This window comes from Salvelinus alpinus, chromosome 30, assembly GCF_045679555.1.
Source record: "Salvelinus alpinus chromosome 30, SLU_Salpinus.1, whole genome shotgun sequence".
NCBI classification, from domain to species: domain Eukaryota; kingdom Metazoa; phylum Chordata; class Actinopteri; order Salmoniformes; family Salmonidae; genus Salvelinus; species Salvelinus alpinus.
Window position 1 is genome coordinate 6,474,710 of NC_092115.1, and position 20,647 is coordinate 6,495,356.

The 20,647-nt window shown below is 43.6% G+C and overlaps 1 protein-coding gene across 1 annotated transcript in view; it reads left to right on the top strand.

Annotated features, from left to right (window-relative positions):
* LOC139560083 (gamma-crystallin N-B-like) overlaps positions 1-10,948 on the top strand; it is an 11,800-nt gene extending 852 nt beyond the window's left edge. The window contains exons 2-4 of the mRNA XM_071376583.1: positions 4,925-5,173; positions 9,338-9,483; positions 10,543-10,948. Coding sequence (XP_071232684.1) covers positions 4,925-5,173; positions 9,338-9,483; positions 10,543-10,672 — 525 coding nt within the window. The 3' untranslated portion in view covers positions 10,673-10,948. The remainder of the gene's footprint in view (positions 1-4,924; positions 5,174-9,337; positions 9,484-10,542) is intronic.
* Positions 10,949-20,647: the final 9,699 nt, after the last annotated feature.

The following is a 20,647-nucleotide window of genomic DNA, read 5'->3' on the forward strand; positions in this document are numbered from 1 at the left end:
CAGTATACAGCTATACATGCAACTATACATGCAGTATACATTAGGTAAACAGCTATATATACAGTAAACATACAGTATACATCTATACATACAGTATACATTAGGTATACAGCTATACATGCAATATACATTAGGTATACATCTATACATACAGTATACATTAGGTATACAGCTAGACATACAGTATACACTAGGTATACAGCTATACATACAGTATACAGCTATACATACAGTATACAGCTATACATACAGCTATACATACAGTATACAGCTATACATACAGTATACATACAGCTATACATACAGTATACAGCTATATATACAGTATACACACAGCTATACATGCAACTATACATACAGTATACATACAGTATACAGCTACAAATACAGTATACATACAGCTATAAATACAGTATACATACAGCTATATACATACATACAGTATACAGCTATAAATACAGCTATACATGCAGCTATATATACAGTATACAGCTATATATACAGTATACAGCTATACATACAGTATACATACAGTATACAGCTATATATACAGTATACAGCTATACATACAGTATACAGCTACAAATACAGTATACATACAGCTACAAATACAGTATACATACAGCTACAAATACAGTATACATACAGCTATACATACACTTATACATACAGTATACAGCTATAAATACAGTATACAGCTATACATACAGTATACATACAGTATACAGCTATACATACAGCTATACATACAGTATACAGCTATACATGCAGCTATACATACAGTATACAGCTATACATTCAGCTATACATACAGTATACAGCAATACATACAGTATACAGCTATACACACAGTATACATACAGTATACAGCTATACACACAGTATACATACAGTATACAGCTATACATACAGCTATACATACAGTATACAGCTATACATGCAGCTATACATACAGCTAAACATACAGTATACAGCAATACATACAGTATACAGCTATACATACAGTATACAGCTATACATACAGTATACATACAGTATACAGCTATACATACAGCTATACATACAGTATACAGCAATACATACAGTATACAGCTATACATGCAGCTATACATACAGTATACAGCTATACATACAGTATACAGCTATACATACAGTATACAGCAATACATACAGCTATACATACAGCTATACAGCTATACATGCAGCTATACATACAGTATACAGCTATACATACAGTATACATACAGTATACAGCAATACATACAGCTATACATACAGCTATACAGCTATACATGCAGCTATACATACAGTATACAGCAATACATACAGTATACAGCTATACATGCAGCTATACATACAGCTATACATACAGTATACAGCTATACATACAGTATACATACAGTATACAGCTATACATACAGCTATACATACAGTATACAGCTATACATACAGTATACATACAGTATACAGCTATACATACAGCTATACACACAGTATACAGCTATACATACAGTATACAGCTATACATGCAGCTATACATACAGTATACAGCTATACATACAGCTATACACACAGTATACAGCAATACATACAGTATACAGCTATACATGCAGCTATACATACAGCTATACATACAGTATACAGCTATACATGTAGCTATACATACAGTATACAGCTATACATGCAGTATACAGCTATACATACAGCTATACATACAGCTAAACATACAGTATACATCTATACATACAGTATACAGCTATACATACAGTATACAGCTATACATACAGCTATACATACAGTATACAGCTATACATACAGCTATACATACAGTATACAGCTATACATGCAGTATACAGCTATACATACAGCTATACATACAGCTATACATGCAGTATACAGCTATACATACAGCTATACATACAGCTAAACATACAGTATACAGCTATACATGCAGTATACAGCTATACATACAGCTATACATACAGCTAAACATACAGTATACATCTATACATACAGTATACAGCTATACATACAGTATACAGCTATACATGTAGCTATACATACAGTATACAGCTATACATGCAGCTATACATACAGTATACAGCTATACATGCAGTTATACATACAGTATACAGCTATACATACAGTATACAGCTATACATACAGCTAAACAGCTATACATACAGCAATATGACATTTACATAAGTATTCTGACCCTTTACTCAGTACTTTGTTGAAGCACCTTTGGCAGCAATTACAGTTAGAGTCTTATTGGGTATGACACTACAAGCTTGGCACACCTGTATTTGGGGAGTTTCTCCCATTCTTCTCTGCAGATCCTCTTAAGTTCTGTCAAGTTGGATGGGGAGCGTTGCTGCTCAGCTATTTTCAGGTCTCTCCAGAGATGTTAGATCGGGTTCAAGTCCGGGCTCTGGCTGGGCCACTCAAGGACATTCAGTGACTTCTCCCAAAGCCACTCCTGCGGTGTCTTGGCTGTGTGCTTAGGGTTATTGTCCTGTTGGAAGGTGAACCTTCGCCCCCAGTCTGAGGTCCTGAGCGCTCTGGTGCAGGTTTTCATCAAGGATCTCTGTACTTTGCTTCGTTCATCTTACCCTCGATCCTGACTGGTCTCCCAGTTCCTGCAGATGAAAAACATCCCCACAGCATGATGCTGCCACCACCATGCTTCACCGTAGGGATGGTGCCAGGTTTCCTCCAGACGTGACGCTTGGCATTCAGGCCAAAGAGTTCAATCGTAGTTTCATCAGACCTGAGAATCTTGTTTCTCATGGTCAGAGTCCTTTAGGTGCCTTTTGGCAAACTCCAAGCGGCATGTCATGTGCCTTTTACTGAGGAGTGGCTTCCGTCTGGCCACTCTACCATAGAGGCCTGATTGCTTGAGTGCTGCAGAGATGGTTGTCCTTCTGGAAGTTTCTCCCATCTCCACAGAGGAACTCTGGAGCTCTGTCAGAGCGACCATCGGGTTCTTGGTCAACTCCCTGACCAAGGCCCTTCTCCCCCGATTGCTCAGTTTGGCCGGGCGGTCAGAGTCTTGGTGGTTCCAAACTTCTTCCATTTAAGAATGATGAAGGCCACTGTGTTCTTGGGGACCTTCAATGCTGCAGACATTTTTTGGTACCCTTCCCCAGATCTGTGCCTCGACACAATCCTGTCTCGGAGCTCTACGGACTATTTAATTTTTTTAAATCCATTGTAGTATAACGCTGTAACATAACAAAATGTGGAAAAAGTCAAGGGGTCTGAATACTTTCACTGCACATACTGTCAGGTTTGGGTAGGTTACATTCAAAATGTATTATGTTACAGTTACTAATTACCTACTAATTACCTGTCCAAAAATGTTATCAGTAACTTTTGGATTACCCAAACTCAGTAATGTAATCTGATTACTTTCCATTATGGTCATCGGTTGGTGTGTCATCATAGTGATCTCTGATTGGTGGTCATCAGTTGGTGTGTCATCATAGTGGTCTCTGATTGGTGGTCAGACTCGCTCAGGCGGAACAAACTTAAACTCGTGCCTTTTTTCAATGCTTAATTAAATGTACTTGAGAAAACAGTCAAAATGGAGAAAAACATTCGTAAACGTCTTTTCTGAATTTAAAAGTAATCCAAGAAGTAAAGTGAAATTATTAGAATTTTTGCAACGGCAGAGTAATTTCTGCATAGTGCATCTTTAAAACGTGACTTAACTCAACTTAACTTACTTAACTTAACTGAACTTAACTTACATAACTTAATTCAACTTAAGTAACTTAAGACAAAGGGAAAATCCACTCCAAAACACAGGTATTTCTTCATTAGTCCACTGTTGATACAGTCCCAAAATGTTCTGCATGGCAGCAGTCCAAGTTTGAAAGATATTGGACTTTCCTGAAGCAACGTGTCATCGGCCACGCCTCCACCATGATGATGTATAATGCAATAACTTAATTTAACCCTCTTTATTGTGACAGATCAAATGTATCAACATTTACAGCTACTGTCTGTTGCTGTGTCTATCTTCAGACCATATCCATATCCATATCTTCAGACCATATCCTGTGTCTATCTTCAGACCATATCCTGTAGGTCAGACTCTATTTCTACCTCACCTAACTGTCCTCTGTGTTTGTCCTCTGTGTTCTGTCCTCTGTGTGTCTGTCCTCTGTGTTTGTCCTCTGTGTCTGTCCTCTGTGTTTGTCCTCTGTGTTCTGTCCTCTGTGTTTGTCCTCTGTCTGTCTGTCCTCTGTGTCTGTCCTTTGTGTCTGTCCTCTGTGTTCTGTCCTCTGTGTTCTGTCCTCTGTGTTCTGTCCTCTGTGTCTGTCCTCTGTGTCTGTCCTCTGTGTTCTGTCCTCTGTGTTCTGACCTCTGTGTCTGTCCTCTGTGTGTCTGTCCTCTGTGTCTGTCCTCTGTGTTCTGTCCTCTGTGTTCTGTCCTCTGTGTCTGTCCTCTGTGTCTGTCCGCTGTGTCTGTCCGCTGTGTCTGTCCGCTGTGTCTGTCCTCTGTGTTCTGACCTCTGTGTCTGTCCTCTGTGTGTCTGTCCTCTGTGTCTGCCCTCTGTGTTCTGTCCTCTGTGTGTCTGTCCTCTGTATGTCTGTCCTCTGTGTCTGTCCTCTGTGTCTGTCCTCTGTGTCTGTCCTCTGTGTCTGTCCTCTCTGTGTCTGTCCTCTGTGTCTGTCCTCTGTGTGTCTGTCCTCTGTGTCTGTCCTCTGTGTGTCTGTCCACTGTGTCTGTCCTCTGTGTCTGTCCTCTGTGTCTGTCCTCTGTGTTCTGTCCTCTGTGTTCTGTCCTCTGTGTCTGTCCTCTGTGTGTCGGTCCTCTGTGTCTGTCCTCTGTGTCTGTCCTCTGTGTTCTGTCCTCTGTGTCTGTCCTCTGTGTGTCTGTCCTCTGTGTCTGTCCTCTGTGTCCGTGTTCTACCCAGATCTGTTTCTACGAGGGGAAATGCTTCACGGGCAGGAAGCTGGAGATCTGCGGTGACTGTGATAACTTCCAGGACCGCGGGTTCATGAACCGCGTCAACTCCATCCGCGTGGAGAGCGGCGCCTTCGTTTGCTTCGACCACCCCGACTTCAAGGGCCAGCAGTACATGCTGGAGCACGGAGAGTACCCCGAGTTCCAGAGATGGAACGCCCACAACGATCACATGGGCTCCTGCAGACCTATCAGGATGGTGAGGTTTAAACGCTAACACTCATGGTAACCGATGCTGTGGAAACTGATGCCGTGGTAACGGATGCCGCAGTAACCTATGCTACCACGGTAACCTGTGGTTTGTGAATTACTTTAGGTTTACGGGGTGCTCATCTAGTAACTTTGTAATACGCTTTGTAATTACATAGTAACAGAGTTAGGTGGTTACTTCATAACAATGTTGTTACTGTAGTATTTACACACTAACAGCGTTATAAGAGCTACTTGACGTAAAGTGTTAAAGTCAGATGAGGACAAAAGCAGTAGGAGAGTTTACGCCCCTCAACCTGCTTAAAATGGACTGGCACTAGATACGTTATGCAATATTCAGGTGAATTGGCCACTGTAAAGGGTATCTTGGACACATGGCAGACTATGTGAGATAGAGAAGACAGACAGACTGACTGACTGGTACATTACAATGTGAGATAGAGAAGACAGACTGACTGACTGGTACATTACAATGTGAGATAGAGAAGACAGACTGACTGACTGGTACATTACGATGTGAGATAGAGAAGACAGAGTGACTGACTGGTACATTACAATGTGAGATAGAGAAGACAGACTGACTGACTGACTGACTGGTACATTACAATGTGAGATAGAGAAGACAGACTGACTGACTGACTGGTACATTACAATGTGAGATAGAGAAGACAGAGTGACTGACTGACTGGTACATTACTATGTGAGATAGAGAAGACAGAGTGACTGACTGACTGACTGACTGGTACATTACTATGTGAGATAGAGAAGACAGACTGACTGACTGGTACATTACTATGTGAGATAGAGAAGACAGACTGACTGACTGGTACATTACAATGTGAGATAGAGAAGACAGAGTGACTGACTGACTGGTACATTACTATGTGAGATAGAGAAGACAGAGTGACTGACTGGTACATTACATTGTGAGATAGAGAAGACAGACTGACTGACTGGTACATTACTATGTGAGATAGAGAAGACAGACTAACTGACTGGTACATTACAATGTGAGATAGAGAAGACAGACTGACTGACTGGTACATTACTATGTGAGATAGAGAAGACAGACTGACTGACTGGTACATTACAATGTGAGATAGAGAAGACAGAGTGACTGACTGGTACATTACTATGTGAGATAGAGAAGACAGACTGACTGACTGGTACATTACAATGTGAGATAGAGAAGACAGAGTGACTGACTGGTACATTACTATGTGAGATAGAGAAGACAGACTGACTGACTGGTACATTACAATGTGAGATAGAGAAGACAGACTGACTGACTGGTACATTACAATGTGAGATAGAGAAGACAGACTGACTGACTGGTACATTACAATGTGAGATAGAGAAGACAGACTAACTGACTGGTACATTACTATCTGAGATAGAGAAGACAGACAGACTGACTGGTACATTACAATGTGAGATAGAGAAGACAGACTGACTGACTGGTACATTACAATGTGAGATAGAGAAGACTGACTGACTGGTACATTACAATCTGAGATAGAGAAGACAGACTGACTGACTGGTACATTACTATGTGAGATAGAGAAGACAGACAGACTGACTGACTGGTACATTACTATGTGAGATAGAGAAGAGAGACTGACTGACTGGTACATTACATTGTGAGATAGAGAAGACAGACTGACTGACTGGTACATTACAATGTGAGATAGAGAAGACAGACTGACTGACTGACTGACTGGTACATTACTATGTGAGATAGAGAACACAGACGGACTGACTGACTGGTACATTACTATGTGAGATAGAGAAGACAGACTGACTGACTGGTACATTACAATGTGAGATAGAGAAGACAGACTGACTGACTGGTACATTACTATGTGAGATAGAGAAGACAGACAGACTGACTGGTACATTACAATGTGAGATAGAGAAGACAGACTGACTGACTGGTACATTACAATGTGAGATAGAGAAGACAGACTGACTGACTGACTGACTGGTACATTACAATGTGAGATAGAGAAGACAGACTGACTGACTGACTGGTACATTACAATGTGAGATAGAGAAGACAGAGTGACTGACTGACTGGTACATTACTATGTGAGATAGAGAAGACAGAGTGACTGACTGACTGACTGACTGGTACATTACTATGTGAGATAGAGAAGACAGACTGACTGACTGGTACATTACTATGTGAGATAGAGAAGACAGACTGACTGACTGGTACATTACAATGTGAGATAGAGAAGACAGAGTGACTGACTGACTGGTACATTACTATGTGAGATAGAGAAGACAGAGTGACTGACTGGTACATTACATTGTGAGATAGAGAAGACAGACTGACTGACTGGTACATTACTATGTGAGATAGAGAAGACAGACTAACTGACTGGTACATTACAATGTGAGATAGAGAAGACAGACTGACTGACTGGTACATTACTATGTGAGATAGAGAAGACAGACTGACTGACTGGTACATTACAATGTGAGATAGAGAAGACAGAGTGACTGACTGGTACATTACTATGTGAGATAGAGAAGACAGACTGACTGACTGGTACATTACAATGTGAGATAGAGAAGACAGAGTGACTGACTGGTACATTACTATGTGAGATAGAGAAGACAGACTGACTGACTGGTACATTACAATGTGAGATAGAGAAGACAGACTGACTGACTGGTACATTACAATGTGAGATAGAGAAGACAGACTGACTGACTGGTACATTACAATGTGAGATAGAGAAGACAGACTAACTGACTGGTACATTACTATCTGAGATAGAGAAGACAGACAGACTGACTGGTACATTACAATGTGAGATAGAGAAGACAGACTGACTGACTGGTACATTACAATGTGAGATAGAGAAGACTGACTGACTGGTACATTACAATCTGAGATAGAGAAGACAGACTGACTGACTGGTACATTACTATGTGAGATAGAGAAGACAGACAGACTGACTGACTGGTACATTACTATGTGAGATAGAGAAGAGAGACTGACTGACTGGTACATTACATTGTGAGATAGAGAAGACAGACTGACTGACTGGTACATTACAATGTGAGATAGAGAAGACAGACTGACTGACTGACTGACTGGTACATTACTATGTGAGATAGAGAACACAGACGGACTGACTGACTGGTACATTACTATGTGAGATAGAGAAGACAGACTGACTGACTGGTACATTACAATGTGAGATAGAGAAGACAGACTGACTGACTGGTACATTACTATGTGAGATAGAGAAGACAGACAGACTGACTGGTACATTACAATGTGAGATAGAGAAGACAGACTGACTGACTGGTACATTACTATGTTAGATAGAGAAGACAGACTGACTGACTGGTACATTACAATGTGAGATAGAGAAGACAGACTGACTGACTGACTGGTACATTACAATGTGAGATAGAGAAGACAGACTGACTGACTGACTGGTACATTACAATGTGAGATAGAGAAGACAGACTGACTGACTGGTACATTACTATCTGAGATAGAGAAGACAGACAGACTGACTGGTACATTACAATGTGAGATAGAGAAGACAGACAGACTGACTGGTACATTACTATGTGAGATAGAGAAGACAGACTGACTGACTGGTACATTACTATGTGAGATAGAGAAGACAGACTGACTGACTGGTACATTACTATGTGAGATAGAGAAGACAGACTGACTGACTGGTACATTACTATGTGAGATAGAGAAGACAGACTGACTGACTGGTACATTACTATGTGAGATAGAGAAGACAGACTGACTGACTGGTACATTACTATGTGAGATAGAGAAGACAGACTGACTGACTGGTACATTAGTATGTGAGATAGAGAAGACAGACTGACTGGTACATTAGTATGTGAGATAGAGAAGTTGAGTTGAGGGTTGTTGGAACTTCATCGAAACTTAAAGTCACAGTGATGTAATTTCTTCTTCTTCCTCCTCCCCCTCTCCTCCTCCACTTCCTCCTCCCCCTCTCCTCCTCCACTTCCTCCTTCTCCTCTTCATCCTCCTCTTTGTCATTATCTTCCTTCTCCACCTCCTCCTCTTCCTCTTTCTCTTCCTCCTCCTCCTCCTCCTCTTCCTTCTCCTCCTCCTCTTCCTCCAACTCCTCCTCTTCTCTTCCAGCATGGAGAACACTACAGAATGGAGTTGTTTGAGGGAGCTGACTTTGCTGACCAGTGTGTTGAGGTGTGTGATGACGTGCCCTTCCTGCAGGGACGCGGTCTGACCAAGAACTGCATCAACTCTCTGAAGGTCTACGGAGACGGAGCGTACGTATCTACTGAATCAACTGCTGCTGACAGTTCAATTCCATTCCATTCAATTCAATTCAACTCCATTCAATTCATTTCATCAATGCATCTCTAGAGCTCATCTCTAGAGCTCCTAAATTAGCTTTATACAGGTAATTAGCTACGGTAAACACTTTATACAATAAATTAGCTACGGTAAACACTTTATACAGTAAATTAGCTACGGTAAACACTTTATACAGTAAATTAGCTACGGTAAACACTTTATACAGTAAATTAGCTACGGTAAACACTTTATACAGTTAATTAGCTACGGTAAACACTTTATACAGTAATCCCTAACATACAGTGTGACTAGAAATTGTAAAGACTTATATACTGTATATTTTCTTCTCTCCTCCCTCTCATCTTCTCCATCCTGCTTTCCTTCTCTCCTCACCACCCCCTCCTTTCTCCTCCTCTCTCCCCCTCCTCCTCTCTCCTCCTCTCTCCCCCTCCTCCTCCCCCCTCCTCTCTCCTCCTCTCTCACCTCTCCTTCTCCTCCTCCCCCCATCCCCCTCCTCTCTCCCCCTCTCTCACCTCTCCTCCTCCTCCTCCTCTCCCCCCCTCTCCCCCTCTCTCACCTCTCCTCCTCCTCCTCCTCCCCTCCCCCTCCTCCTCTCTCCTCCTCCTCCCTCCCCTCCTCCTCCCCTCCCCCTCCTCCTCCCCCTCCTCTCTCACCTCTCCTTCTCCTCCTCCCCCCCATCCCCCTCCTCTCTCCCCCTCTCTCACCTCTCCTCCTCCTCCTCCTCTCCCCCCTCCTCCCTCCCCTCCTCCTCCCCTCTTCCCCTCTCTCACCTCTCCTCCTCCTCCTCCTCCTCTCCTCCTCCCCCCCCCCTCCTCTCTCCCCCCTCCTCCTCTCACCTCCTCCTCCCTCCCCTCCTCCTCCCCTCTCCCTCCTCCTCCCCCCTCCTCTCTCCTCCTCCTCTCTCCCCTCCTCCTCCCCTCTCCCCTCCCTCCCCGTCCTCCTCCTCCTCCCTCCCCCCCTCCCTCCCCCTCCTCCTCCCCTCTCCCACTCTTCTTCCTCTCCCTCCATAGCTGGGTACTTTATGAGGAACCTAACTTCCGTGGCCGTATGTATATCGTGGAGAGAGGAGACTACTGTAGTCACGTGGAGTGGCAGGCCCAGAACCCCAACATCCAGTCCATCCGCAGGGTTGTCAACTAATTCTAAACCACGACCCCTGGCATCTGACCTTAGTCCGAGGGGTCAAACCTGGGATGTCAACCAGTAAGGGGCACAACTTTACGGAAAACGTTCAGATGACATAGTCAGTTCTATTCATGACATTTGTATCTGTAACATTCTGAACGTGTCACCTCACTGAATGTGAATACATCCCTGGTTAGAAAATACATACATACATACATACATACATACATACATACATACATACATACATACATACATACATACATACATACATACATACATACATACATACATACATACATACATACATACATACATACATACATACATACATACATACATACATACATACATACATACATACATGGATTACACGACGGAGCTTGGCGAGGTATAGTCAACAACGTTTACATCACAGGGCACGGAACTGTTTCTTCTATCTTCTAATCAAGTTGTAAAATAATAAAAAGACAGAACCAAAAAGTATTTTAATCACATTCTTGTGTTTATTTCTCTACAGAAACCACTATCACCATCTTCAGTGTTATTTCCATTTGTTGTATGACGATACAAAGATCCTTATTTTCTATTTTCTACTATCTATTATCTATTATCTATTATATATTATCTATTATCTATTATAAATTATCTATTTTCTACTATCTATTATATATGATCTATTATATATGATCTATTATATATTATCTATTATATATTATCTATTATCTATTATATATCTTTATATTTATTCAACACACTCCATTCTTACTGGACCATTTTCCCAGACAAAGATGCCGTCTAGTCGTGGACTAAAACACACTTCTATGGTGTTAAAAAGTCCTGGACTAGACTCAGTCTTAATCTGTGTTCGGGAAACTGGCCCTGATCCTTTGCTGATCGTGGATCTACAGAAAACATGTAACAGACAGATACAATATGACATGTTAGTACCACCATACTAGATCTACCTATCATATATCTACCATTCTAGATCTACCTATCATATATCTACCATACTAGATCTACCTATCATATATCTACCATTCTATATCTACCTATCATAGCACCACCATACTAGATCTACCTATCATATATCTACCTATCATAGCACCACCATACTAGATCTACCTATCATATATCTACCATACTAGATCTACCTATCATATATCTACCATACTAGATCTACCTATCATATATCTACCATACTATATCTACCTATCATATATCTACCATACTAGATCTACCTATCATATATCTACCATACAATATCTACCTATCATATATCTACCATACTAGATCTACCTATCATATACAGCGGGGAGAACAAGTATTTGATACACTGCCGATTTTGCAGGTTTTCCTACTTACAAAGCATGTAGAGGTCTGTAATTTTTTATCATAGGTACACTTCAACTGTGAGAGACAGAATCTAAAACAAAAATCCAGAAAATCACATTGTATGATTTTTAAGTAATTAATTTGCATTTTATTGCATGACATAAGTATTTGATACATCAGAAAAGCAGAACTTAATATTTGGTACAGAAACCTTTGTTTGCAATTATAGAGATCATACGTTTCCTGTAGTTCTTGACCAGGTTTGCACACACTGCAGCAGGGATTTTGGCCCACTCCTCCATACAGACCTTCTCCAGATCCTTCAGGTTTCGGGGCTGTCGCTGGGCAATACAAATACATGTAGGATGCAGCTATGGTTGTACTAGTTAACGCATGTCTTACTTTTGTTCTCCAGATCTGGAATACTTCACCATCAAATTCCGACCGCATTACTTCGAGTCATCGTCAAGCCAAGTCAACAAACAGATTACCGACCATTTCGAATCCCACCATACCTTCTCCGCTATGCAATCTGGTTTCAGAGCTGGTCATGGGTGCACCTCAGCCACGCACGGTCCTAAACGATATCATAACCGCCATCGATAAGAAACAATACTGTGCAGCCGTATTCATTGACCTGGCCAAGGCTTTCGACTCTGTCAATCACCACATCCTCATCGGCAGACTCGATAGCCTTGGTTTCTCAAATGATTGCCTCGCCTGGTTCACCAACTACTTCTCTGATAGAGTTCAGTGTGTCAAATCGGAGGGCCTGTTGTCCGGGTCTCTGGCAGTCTCTATGGGGGTGCCACAGGGTTCAATTCTTGGACCGACTCTCTTCTCTGTATACATCAATGATGTCGCTCTTGCTGCTGGTGAGTCTCTGATCCACCTCTACGCAGACGACACCATTCTGTATACTTCTGGCCCTTCTTTGGACACTGTGTTAAAACAACCCTCCAGGCGAGCTTCAATGCCATACAACTCTCCTTCCGTGGCCTCCAATTGCTCTTAAATACAAGTAAAACTAAATGCATGCTCTTCAACCCGATCGCTGCCTGCACCTGCCCGCCCGTCCTACATCACTACTCTGGACGGTTCTGACTTATGTGGACAACTACAAATACCTAGTTGTCTGGTTAGACTGTAAACTCTACTTCCAGACTCACATCAAACATCTCCAATCCAAAGGTAAATCTAGAATTGGCTTCCTATTTCGCAACAAAGCATCCTTCACTCATGCTGCCAAACATACCCTCGTAAAACTGACCATCCTACCGATCCTCGACTTCGGCGATGTCATTTACAAAATAGCCTCCAATACCCTACTGTCACGACTTCAACCGAGGCAGGCTCTCCTTCCCGTTCGGGTGGCGCTCGGCGGTCGTCGTCACCGGCCTACTAGCTGCTACTGACTCTTTTTCCTCCCCCTCCTTATGTGTTTATGGTTATCACCTGGTTTGAGGGAATTAGCAATCAGGGTGGCTTTATTAGTCAGCCAGCCTGTCTGCTTCTTTGTGCGGGATTGTTCGTCTGTTTCTTTGGATTTCGGGAGTGGTTCGTGTGTGTGTACTGGTTTTGTCTTCATGTTGGAAGACAGGTGTTTATTTGACACCCAGTAGTCCGGTTTGGACATTGTTTGTGTACGAGTTGGGAATTAAACTCAACCTATTGAAGCTCTGCTGTTCCTGCGTCTGATTCCACAAACACCCCGACACCTAGAGCGTTATACCTACTCAATAAATTGGATGCAGTCTATCACAGTGCCATCCGTTTTATCACCAAAGCCCCATATACTACCCACCACTGCGACCTGTAATCTCTCGTTGGCTGGCCCTCGCTTCATACTCGTCGGCAAACCCACTGGCTCCAGGTCATCTACAAGTCTCTGCTAGGTAAAGCCCAGCCTTATCTCAGCTCACTGGTCAACATAGCAGCACCCACCTGTAGCACGCGCTCCTGCAGGTATATCTCTCTGGTCACCCCCAAAACCAATTCTTCCTTTGGCCGCCTCTCCTTCCAGTTCTCTGCTGCCAATGACTGGAATGAACTACAAAAATCTCTGAAACTGGAAACACTTATCTCCCTCACTAGCTTTAAGCACCAGCTGTCAGAGCAGCTCACAGATTACTGCACCTGTACATAGCTTATCTATAACTTAGCCCAAACAACTACCTTTCCCCCTACTGTACTTATTTATTTATTTATTTTGTTCCTTTGCACCCCATTATTTCTATCTCTACTTTGTACATTCTTCCACTGCAAATCTACCATTCCAGTGTTTTACTTGCTATATTGTATTTACTTCGCCACCGTGGCCTTTTTTTTTGCCTTTACCTCCCTTATCTCACCTCATTTGCTCACATTGTATATAGACTTATTTTTCTACTGTATTATTGACTGTATGTTTGTTTTACTCCATGTGTAACTCTGTGTTGTTGTATGTGTCGAACTGCTTTGCTTTCTCTTGGCCAGGTCGCAATTGTAAATGAGAACTTGTTCTCAACTTGCCTATCTGGTTAAATAAAGGTGAAATAAAATAAAAAAAAATAAAAAAGCCGACACCACAACGTCTCTCAAGGAACTACACCGGACTTTGTGCAAATTGGAAATCGCATATTCTAAGGCCGTTTTTATTGTAGCTGGGGACTTTAATAAAGGACCGCAGAGGGAGGTGTCACATTTACCCGATAGTACCTAGCAAAGGTGCAAGAGGAAGCCCAGCTGGCCGCAGCACAGATCTCAGTGGGGGGCAGTCCTCTCAGTAGAGCCCAGGACGCAGCCACACCTCAGTGGGGGGCAGTCCTCTCAGTAGAACCCAGGACGCAGCCACATCTCAGTGGGGGGCAGTCCTCTCAGTAGAGCCCAGGACGCAGCCACATCTCAGTGGGGGGCAGTCCTCTCAGTAGAGCCCAGGACGCAGCCACATCTCAGTGGGGGGCAGTCCTCTCAGTAGAGCCCAGGACGCAGCCACATCGCAGTGGGGTGCAGTCCTCTCAGTAGAGCCCAGGACGCAGCCACATCTCAGTGGGGGGCAGTCCTCTCAGTAGAGCCCAGGACGCAGCCACATCGCAGTGGGGTGCAGTCCTCTCAGTAGAGCCCAGGACGCAGCCACATCTCAGTGGGGGGCAGTCCTCTCAGTAGAGCCCAGGACGCAGCCACACCTCGTGTTGAATGTGCCACCACAGATTCCAGCACTGGCCTGCCAGCCAGGCGGTATGCTGTTGTAATCGTTTCCACGATCCAGTGAGAGAGCCTCTGCTTTGATAGCCCAGCCCCCAGGACTCTCTCACAATAGCAGACAAAGAGCTGGTCTGTTCTCACTGACTGTATCCGCTCCACAACCAGTGCCCTCACAGGCACAGCATGCCGGAGGGAGGCCCAGACAGGATAAAATGGATGTTCACATGCCTGTCTGACAGAACCTTCAGGAGGAATGAAGGGTTGGGGCGGAGAGATGTAGTCCTCCCTCGGGGTCCATCCTGTAGCACTCAGAACTTACTGAAAGAGCATGGAGCTCACCCACCCTCTTCATGGAGCTCACCCACCTTCTTCATGGAGCTCACCCACCCTCTTCATGGAGCTCACCCACCCTCTTCATGGAGCTCACCCACCCTCTTCATGGAGCTCACCCACCCTCTTCATGGAGCTCACCCACCCTCTTCATGGAGCTCACCCACCTTCTTCATGGAGCTCACCCACCTTCTTCATGGAGCTCACCCACCCTCTTCATGGAGCTCACCCACCCTCTTCATGGAGCTCACCCACCTTCTTCATGGAGCTCACCCACCTTCTTCATGGAGCTCACCCACCCTCTTCATGGAGCTCACCCACCCTCTTCATGGAGCTCACCCACCCTCTTCATGGAGCTCACCCACCCTCTTCATGGAGCTCACCCACCCTCTGGGTGTGAGAGGTGCCAGGACAGCATCCATGCACTTTGTGAAAGTGCGCGGTGCCAACGAGAGGCCGAAGGGAAGAACCATGAAATCGTAAGCCCTCCCTTCAAAAGTGAATCAGAGGAACTGCCAATGAGCTGGGTGAACAGGTAACATGGAAATACGCATCTTACAGGTACAGCATCACAAACCACTGGTCCCTGGACACGGCCTGCAACATGCGGGCTGGGGACAGCATGTGGAACCTCAGTACCTTTAAGTACCCATTGAGGTTGCGGAGGTCCAGAGGAGATCTCCAGCCACAGGGTTTCCTTCAGGGGGTCAGCCACCGTGATGACACGAAGGCCCCTGAAGGACAGGGGGACGCCACCGGAATTGGAGTCGGTACGCCTTGAGCATTGTGGTCAACACCCATGGGGACTTCACACACTCCTCCCATTTTGCCTTTTAGCACCAGGAGAAGCGGCCGAGGCCGGGGAAGGGTGTGTGGGCTCCTGCCGGGGCCCGCCTTTCCTCTGGCGCCCTGAGCGCCAGGGTCCCCCAGGCACGTCGCTATGGCGGTGACGGTTGACAGGTTGTTGTTCAACCGCATGCTGTGCCCCTTCTGTCGTTCCTCAGCACGAGGCGATGGGGCAGGAGAGGGACCCCACCGTCATTTGAGTGCAGGTGGGTGGCGACGGTCCGCCTTGAACCGTCCCAGTATCTCCCGGTCCCTACGAACCTTATTGGTCTGCTCTAGAATGTCGTTAACCCCTGTGCCAAAAGTCAGCCCTGGGGTGATGGGGAGAGTGGCAAATGTGCTCTGGAGAGCAGCTGGCAGACGGGATTGGGGGTAACTACCTGCGCCATGGCCTGTCCGTTGGAGCGGGCCACATCCCTCTGGAGCAGGGAAAGCAAGCAAGACACCTCCGTCGCGTCCCAGAGGAGCTCCTCTGTGCCCCCCTGTAGCTGGGGCAACAGAGTCTGCGGGTAGGCCTGCAGCACCATGGCCGCGTTAGTAAGGTGGCTAAGAGAGCAGAGGGACCCAGATGCGGCTTTCAAGTCCGCATCAAAGAGTCTGGGGGGTCCCGGCTGCAATATTACCTAGCCGGTTTAAAATGTCCAAGCAGTACATTTACATTTAATTACATTTACAGTAAAAACATATGATGGAGTAACTCCGTTACGGAACTCCAGAGTTAATGTCTCAACGTAGTGGAAGCCAACCACGATACTCTTACATTCTGCAGGGGAAAGAACAAGAAAGAAACCTTGAGGGTTAATTAGCAGAGTAACTCACAACACACGCAGAACAAGCAAGTTGTGTAAAGTAAATACAGTTTGTGGCAGCAAGAGCCACCATACTAACGGATGCACACAAAGTCGTAGTGTAACGCTAATGAAACACAAGCATGACAAACCACGGACGGAAGATACAGATCACACTCGCACAGCGAGTGGAGCACTCAAGAGGAGGAAGTACAGTTCCCGCTCAGCCCAGTCAAAACTGTTCGCTGCTCTGGCACCCCAATGGTGGAACAAACTCCCTCACGACGCCAGGTCAGCGGAGTCAATCACCACCTTCCGGAGACACCTGAAACCCCACCTCTTTAAGGAATACCTAGGATAGGATAAAGTAATCCTTCTAACCCCCCCCCCCCTCCCCCTTAAAAGAGTTAGATGCACTATTGTAAAGTGGTTGTTCCACTGGATATCATAAGGTGAATGCACCAATTTGTAAGTCGCTCTGGATAAGAGCGTCCGCTAAATGACTTAAATGTAAATGTAAATGTAAGAGGCAGCTGCTCCAGGCTGCAAACAGCCAGTGATTATACTTCCATACAAGATATTACACTTTCCGGTGACTTACCAAGCAAACTTCAGAAAGTTTGTACCTCAAACCATAAGGACGTCCGCTGAGAAAACGAAAGAGAACGTGTGTCGCGGCCATGGGGTCTATATATAGGGGCGGACCCCAGCCGTGACACAGGTGTAAACGGGAGGAAATCTGTAAATCCTAACCACGGATATATCTCTCCGCCTGCGGAGCGATACCGATATATTGGAGTGATCCAATATAGTGAAACATAAGGACTGTTCCACGTTGGTCTGACCAATCGGAATCTATGCTTCAAGATTGTTTTGATCACGTTTTGATCACGCGGACTGAGAAATGTTTCGGGTCGCCTCTGAGAATAGTATCGACACATACACTGACTCTGTGACTGGGTTCATCAGGAAGTGCATAGAGGATGTTATTCCCGCTGTGATGATTATAATTTATCCAAAAAGCCGTGGATAGATGGCAGCATTCGCGCAAAAACTGAAATTGCAAACCACCACATTTAACCACGATAAGTTGACTGGGAACATGGACGTGTACAAACAGAGCAGCTGTGACCTCCGTAAGGCAATCAAAGAGGCAAAACAACAGTACAGGGACAAAGTGGAGTTGCAATTAAACGGCTCAGACACGAGACATATGTGGCAGGGACTCCAGACATTCACGGATTATAAAGGAAAAGACAGCACCTTAGAGCTGCCTTATGTACTGTACTTAAAGTCATTAACCTTTGGGATCGATGTCCCGCTAGCGTGCCACTACGACAACATCCTGTGAAATTGCAGAGCGAGAAATTCAAAATACAAAAATAGTCATATTTAACATTCATGAAAATACAAGTGTCTTACATCGTTTAAAAGCGTAACTTCTTGTTAATCCAACCGCGTTGTCAGATTTCAAAAAGGCTTTACGGCGAAAGCATACCATGCAATTATCTGAGGACAGTGCCCCACATCAAAATACTTTTTCAAACCAGCACAGGCGTCACAAAATCACAAATAGCGATAGAATAAATAGAATAAATCACTTACCTTTGAAGATCTTCCTCTGTTTGCAATCCCAAGGGTTCCAGCGACACAATGAATGGTCGTTTTGTTCGATAAAGTCCCTCTTTATATCCAAAAAAGTCTAGTTTAGTTGGCGCCATTGATTTCAGTAATCCACTCGTTCAACATGCATACAAACGAATCCAAAAAGTTACCGGTAAAGTTCGTCCAAACAAGTCAAACGATGTTACTAATTAATCCTCAGGTACTCTAATATCTAAATAAATTATAATATTTAAGACAGAGAATAGTATGTTCAATAGGGAAGATAAATAACGAAGAGCGCTCACCAAGACTACTTTTCTAATGAGGGACACCTTGGATAAACTACAAGTACTTGTTAGTTTTTCAAGAAACAAGCCTGAACCCCTGTTTAAAGACTGTTGACATCTAGTGGAAGCCATAGGAACTGCAATCTGGGTCCTATCTATTTGTTTTTCCCATAGGGTAGCATGGAAATGGTCTGTGACCTTAAAAATTATTCCGGATGGATTCTCCTCAGGTTTTTGCCTGCCATATCAGTTCTGTTATACTCACAGACATTAGTTTAACAGTTTTAGAAACTCCAGAGAGTTTTCTATCCAATGCTACAAATTATATGCATATCCTAGCTTCTGGGCCTGAGTAACAGGCAGTTTACATTGGGCATGTCATTCATCCGAACTTCCGAACACCGCCCCCTAGCCTTATTAAACACTGGTCACTTTAATAATGTTTACATAATGTTTTACCCACTTTATTTATATATACTGTATTCTAGTCATGGAAAATCCTATATAACTACTGCTGTACACACATTTTCTATTCATATACACATCGTTCTTTACATATATATATGAAAAGTTTGGTCAAAAGTTTGGACAAACCTACTGATTCAAGGGTTTTTCTTAATTTTTACTATTTTATAAGTTGTAGAATAATAGTGAAAACATCAATGCTATGAAATAACACATATGGAATCATGTGGTAACCAAAGTGTTAAACAAATCAAAATATGAACATGCCATACTAATAAAGGCATTTTAATTAATTATATGAAGAGTGCCTTGGTCCTCCTTTCTTTTTGATGATCAATTTACCCCTTTTACTAAAGAGCACCTTCTGTCTACCAAAATGTACTATTGTGTACCTTAGTAGCGCTTCCCTTCCTCCTCTTTCTACAAATCAAAATATATTATATTTTTGAGATTCTTCAAAGTAGCCACCCTTTGCCTTGATGGCAGCTTTGCACATTCTTGGCATTCTCTCAACCAGCTTCACCTGGAATGCTTTTCCAACAGTATTTAAGTTGTTCCCACATATGCTGAGCACTTGTTGGCTGCTTTTCCTTCACTCTGCGGTCCAACTTACCTCAATTACTGTGACTAACTTGTACCCCCACACATTGACTCGGTACCAGTACCCCTTGTGTATAGCCTCGTTATTGTTATTGTTACTTTTTTTTAAACTTTAGTTTATTTAGTAAATATTTTCTGAAATCTATTTTCTTAAAACTGCATCGTTGGTTTAGGGCTTGTAACTAAGCATTTCACTGTAAGGTCTGTTGTATTCTGCGCATGTGACAAATAACATTTGATTTGAATTACACGCTGTGTAATTTGTGGCATTGTGTTGTGTGACAAAACTGCACATTTTAGATTGGCCTTTTATTGTCCCCAGCACAAGGTGCACCTGTGTAATGACCATGCTGTTTAATCAGCTTCTTGAAATGCGACACCTGTCAAATGTATGCACAAAATTTGAGAGAAATAAGCTTTTTCTGCGTATGGAACATTTCTGTGATCTTTTATTTACTGAATATTCTACATCACACTTTATTTACTGGGTTTTTAAAATAGCAACGCCTGGCAGTCGCGGTTCACGGTGTGAAATAAAAGCATTTGGG